Below are 5,228 nucleotides of genomic sequence, written 5' to 3' on the forward strand. Positions count from 1 at the left end.
GAGTGTTCTTTTGGCCTGTTAGGAGCTGACAGTGTGGGCCTACCCAACAAAAATGGGACAAGTGATGGACAGTGTAGTGTGCTGTATCAAGAACAATCCAGAGCTTGTCATCATCAGCCTCTCCTGCTGGGGAGTTCGGCCAGAATTGGAGCTGGAAAGCAAGCATTTGCAGTTTGACAAGGTTCTGGTACACAGGTACTAATACAGGAAAGACAAATTCTTGAGTGCATTTTCACAATAGCTCATAAAGCACAGTGAATGCCTGCAAAGAAAGAAGTACCATGATAAATTACAGCAATAACAGTGATCATTTTTGAATTCTTTTGTTTCTCTGATTAACCCCTCATCACCCTTTCTATAGGCGGGCCAGCCGTAGTGTAACATTGCGTAATAAGACAGCTCTACCAGTATCATGGAGACTGCAGGGTGTGGATGAGTTGGGTGATGTGTTCAATGTACCACAGGATCAGGGTATCATCTCACCTAACTCCTCCTCCTCCTCCCTGAGGGTAGAATTCAGGGCCACGAGGCAATTCCACTCCAAGAAGAGCTTACGTCTGGAGGTGAGCTGCACAGTATAAGAACACAGAGAAATTAGTGATGAATATGGAGTATGAACACGACATGCCATTAGAACTTTTAGAAAGAAATACAACTTTAAAGTGCCTATGAAGCAACAATATGCAACCTTTTTACATTAAAATAATAGCTTCAAAATCATTTTGATGGTAGACTGACATCTAAGAAGGTGAATGCCTTCTCTGCTATTGCCACTGCATGTCCAGATCATCTGTTATTGCAATATGTTACTTTGGCTCACTATCCCAGATACCTGACGTGATAGCTGCATTTTGTTTTAAAGTACCAGATCCTTTCACTAGCTCAGTATTCTTACATGCAGAGAGAAATCCCTGGGCCTTTAGTGAAATTAGATTCTTTTCAGGCGAGAAAGTATCAGTCTATCTAAGGAATGCCACTTTGGAAATTTGCTCTGATGTTTTCCGTGAGGACCTGCGAGTAGACCAAGATAACCCTCCTTAGTAGACAGTTACATTTTCTTCAGAACAGAGTAAGCCATCAGCGTATTACTGCGTCCTCCTGGCCTCAGGAGTTTAGATTTAAAGTTTGGACTTACTGACTTTCTACATTCACCTACTGCGATTCTGAACAGGCTATGGAGCAGTACATGAACTAAAGCACATACGTATCAGTATGTAGTACGGCATATAGTCAGAAGACATCTGTCCCATAGAAATTTGTTTATATGGCTATGACCTGACCAGTCAAAGAATAAAAAAAAAAAGTTTTTTAAAAACACACAACACACTCAGAACTACAGCATCACCAGAGACCAGCCACAGCCAAGAAGAGAAAAAGAGAGCGCACGAGACCAGACCAGAGTAAAGAGTAAATATCAGACTGGATTGTACTTACTGGTGAGAGCTAAATGTTAGCTGTAGAGATCTGCTAACATGAAAACAACACCACCACCACATCTCTGCTAATGTTATTTATGAAATACCTCAACGTAGGCTGTAACCCTGTCAATGTTATCCTGTGTCACAGAGATTTGTAGTTTTTTAAAACCTCTTCTACCTCAGTCCCCAAATAATTAAATTGTTCTCACACCAGAATCTTTGGTCAGTCGTTGTCACTGTCATACCAAATAAACCTTTGAAGCAGCAGACCAACAAATCCATCTCAGTTAGCGTGTAATTAATTGCAGCGCCTAATGTATGTTATGTGCAATATGAGCCTATATCATGTCATCAACAACGTTTTATTCCATTACACAGATTCTCAAATGCTTAGAAAACTATCTGAAAACACAAGCAGCATTTCAGTAAAACGAAAACAAAACTACCATTTTTTGTTATTCTTTGTTATGATCGTTCATCTTTGATGTCACAACAAATACATAATAAATCCTGTAATGTTACTTCACAATTATTTCATTGTCTTTCATGGTTCAGTAACAGCTTTGCCTTACAAACAAATGCGCATGTGCCGCTGTTCATGAGGAGAAGTGAAGGTGCAACTAGTATTTACAACAGCTGGGTACAACTCATTTACACTTAGTAACTGTAGGGGGAGACAAATGCCAAGTTACATATTGTTGCTTTGTCAAGGGTTATTAAAAAAACTGGGTTATAGAAATGCATGTAATGTATTTCACAATCTGCTTTTATGTATGTATAATACGCGCTGTGTTTCAGGTGTCAGATGTGGAGAAGATTCCTCGGCGTCGTACAGACTGAAAACATACAGGTCACAGCTGAAGCCTATGATCCAGCTCTGAACATTTTACCAGGTAGAAACAGGAACATCTCACATTCTGACTGATGTTTTCCCAGTGTTTTTTCATGTAATGTGACAGCGTTCACCACTGAGTGACTGAGCTGCTGCCCTGGAACATACTGTATATTCTATACTATCTTCTACTAGTATGCTTTCCTCTTGTTTCTGTAGCAGATGGCTGTCTGGACTTTGGAACCATCAGAGTCTTTGAAGAGACCAAACTGTCTCTCAAGCTGACAAACCCAGGAAAATATGCAACACCCTATAAGTGATTGTACCATATTAAAATATGAAAACAGCATATGTGATGATTCATTATTTAAGTTTTCAATCTCAGTTCATGAATTGAATTTTTTTTTCACATTGAGACCGTTTTTCACTTTTATTCTTTTCTTTTCACAAGGTTTACACTTGAGCGGACAGACCCAGCTCAGCCAGACCTAGAGTCCATTTTCACTGCCCCCCCCCCAGTGTGGAACTCTAATGCCCAATGACAAGTACACAACAGTGCAGATCATCTGCAGACCCAATACAGAAGTCCTAATTACAGAGCAGCCTATCCTGTCTTGCCAGGTCTGAACCATATTGTTCACAGAGCTGGATGTTTAACTATATATTCAACTCAAAGTAGAATGGGTTTTCTAACCTTTATAGAACATTTTTGGTGCATAATTTCTTAATTAGATTTTAATTTTGCTTCATGATAAGAGGTGTGCCTGACAAAGTGCTTTTCCCTACTTAAAGGAAATTAATTTTAGTCCTACAGTAGCTCAGTGTTCAGGTTTAATGAGTGATACACAAATGGGGTGTCCTAGTAGCGCAGAAGTATAATACACAATTCATATAGTTACAACATCGGTGAGTGGATTCCAGCCGGGGTAGTTGCATGCACGTTCCCCCCACACCCCACCCCACTCTTCCCCGTGACTCATGTCTAGATATCAACTGTAAACAGTTAAATAATAGCAAAATGAAAAAAAAGTTCAAAAACAAAACAATAAAATGACTAAAACCAGTTTATATGTACATCAAATATACTCTCCCAAAAATGTACTTTCATCTTTTTACGTTTATTTCAAAAGCAAATACATCTTGAATTCTTTAAGATTTTAAGTTTTCTCTTGAACTGAACCTGAATTAGCTTAGTGAGACTTAATTTTAAAAAAAAGTTCATGAAACTGAGTGAGGAGGTTGAGAGGAGACTAACTGACTGACTGAACTTCTCTTCTGCAGGTGATTGATCCCACCCTTGAGAAGGGAGAGGAAACCATAGGTAGCATCTGTGTCTCAATCCAGTCTGTCTTCTCCAGGTTAAGCATTGATTCATATGGTTGTCTTTTATATGATATGTGTAGGTAAATAAGAAGCAATATTACAGTCACTTCTAATTTAAATTGTCTTGCAAATCACATTAAGCTTTATCATGAGATTCTGTTGAATGATTGCCTTTTTCTACCATTTGACATCACAGTATATGTTTGCTTTGCTGAATTTATCAGAATGGCTTTTCCCTACTTAAAGGAAATCAGTTTTAGTCCTACAGTAGCTCAGTATTCAGGTTTAATGAGTTATACACAAATGGGGTGGCCTAGAAGCGCAGTAGTATATATACACATTTCATATACTTACAACATCCCTGAGTGGATTCCAGCCGGGGTTCACCATCCCCAGCTTGACACAGCCACAGCTTGCCACTCACTGGCTACACCTGTTGCTTGTTGCCCTGTTAACTCAGCCTTTATAATCACCTCACCTTCCTTAGTAGGGTTTACTGGTTTGTCTTGTGCTTGTTGTGCTCTTGTTTCTCTGACCGCTTACTCACCTCTCGTGCCTCATCTTTGATTATGGACTTTACTTTTGCTTCCTCTTGTGTGTTTGGCTTGTGACGTTTTTGTTCTTGTCATTTGTAAGTTCACAACCTGCAGCCTTTATTGATTTGCTCATAGGAGGCAGTCCTGAGTTTGAGCCATTGCACAAATTATGTTTGTGTGGTTATTTTTTTAGGTACAAGATCATACCTGCTTATGACATCAACTTTGGTCCACTGGTCTATGGCTGCAAGACAAGCCACAGCTTCACTATTGAGAACACTGGAGTTCTCGAGACTCGTTTCACGGTCGGCATGATCACAGACTCCACTCTACTAGGGAGGCCAGGGTAGGGTTAACATGCAGTATGGATGGACACAAAAGGGATAGCATGTTTCCAACTGACAAAAAAGAAAATTTAAAAGCAGATTTGCTGATACTCCACCTTCTGAGCCATGTGTGTTCCTTAATTTCTTTGAAGCATTGCTGCTTTAACAACATGAGGTCTTGCTAAAACAGAACTATGACTTTATATTGATTTAAAAAAAACCTCTATCTAGCTGTGACCAAGACCAGAACCACTAGGTGTGATGACTGAGGCATTACAGTACTACACTGAAAAAGAAAGGATTGTAAAAACAAATGTTGTATGGCCTGTCACTAAAATATCATTTTAAAAATAACAAGATTGTTCTGTTCTTCAGATTGCCTTGAAATACAGTGTAGTGTTAAAATTTGTGTGCAGCTTATAATTAAGGATAGAAATGTAATGTTTATAGCAAGAGCTGAACATTTAATGAGTCAATATTGTGTTATGCAGTTGCAAGAAAGTACTATTTGCAATTTCCTGGTGTTCCACATAAATTGATCATGAAATGTGATCTGATTTTTAAAGTCACAAATCAACAAACAATATTTCTAAGCTGCTAGAAGAGTTATGATCTTTCATGTCCTCATTGGGCACACCCATTAAACATGCAAAGTGATGGTGGAAAAGGTAATGGCAACACAAAACTTCTGATTCCATTAAATGGGAACTAGAGTCAGGTGTTAGCAAACCTGGAGTCCAGTCAATGAAATGAAAATTATAATCTGGTTTACAACTACCTTGACTTATAAAAA

The 5,228-nt window shown here is 38.8% G+C and overlaps 1 protein-coding gene and 1 long non-coding RNA gene across 5 annotated transcripts in view; one reads left to right on the forward strand and one right to left on the reverse strand.

Annotated features, from left to right (window-relative positions):
- Positions 1–58: 58 nt before the first annotated feature.
- Positions 59–4,001, reverse strand: LOC109952932 (uncharacterized). The gene is made up of 3 exons (XR_002273832.1): positions 3,928–4,001; positions 484–568; positions 59–151 (listed from the first exon to the last, which is right to left on the reverse strand). It is a non-coding gene; the product is annotated as an uncharacterized LOC109952932 (long non-coding RNA).
- The window catches only part of LOC109952930 (hydrocephalus-inducing protein-like), a 24,438-nt gene continuing 19,683 nt past the window's right edge, over positions 474–5,228 (forward strand). For 2 of the 4 annotated variants that reach the window (XM_020588255.1, XM_020588256.1), the window contains exons 1-6: positions 474–563; positions 2,217–2,311; positions 2,470–2,566; positions 2,702–2,871; positions 3,532–3,608; positions 4,303–4,455. In XM_020588255.1, coding sequence (XP_020443911.1) covers positions 2,782–2,871; positions 3,532–3,608; positions 4,303–4,455 — 320 coding nt within the window. In that variant the 5' untranslated portion in view covers positions 474–563; positions 2,217–2,311; positions 2,470–2,566; positions 2,702–2,781. Of the gene's footprint in view, positions 564–2,216; positions 2,312–2,469; positions 2,567–2,701; positions 2,872–3,531; positions 3,609–4,120; positions 4,205–4,302; positions 4,456–5,228 lie in introns of those variants that run through there. The other 2 variants (XM_020588257.1, XM_020588258.1) reach the window with 2 other exon arrangements.

Source organism: Monopterus albus, unplaced genomic scaffold (assembly GCF_001952655.1).
Source record: "Monopterus albus unplaced genomic scaffold, M_albus_1.0 scaffold518.1, whole genome shotgun sequence".
Taxonomy (NCBI): domain Eukaryota; kingdom Metazoa; phylum Chordata; class Actinopteri; order Synbranchiformes; family Synbranchidae; genus Monopterus; species Monopterus albus.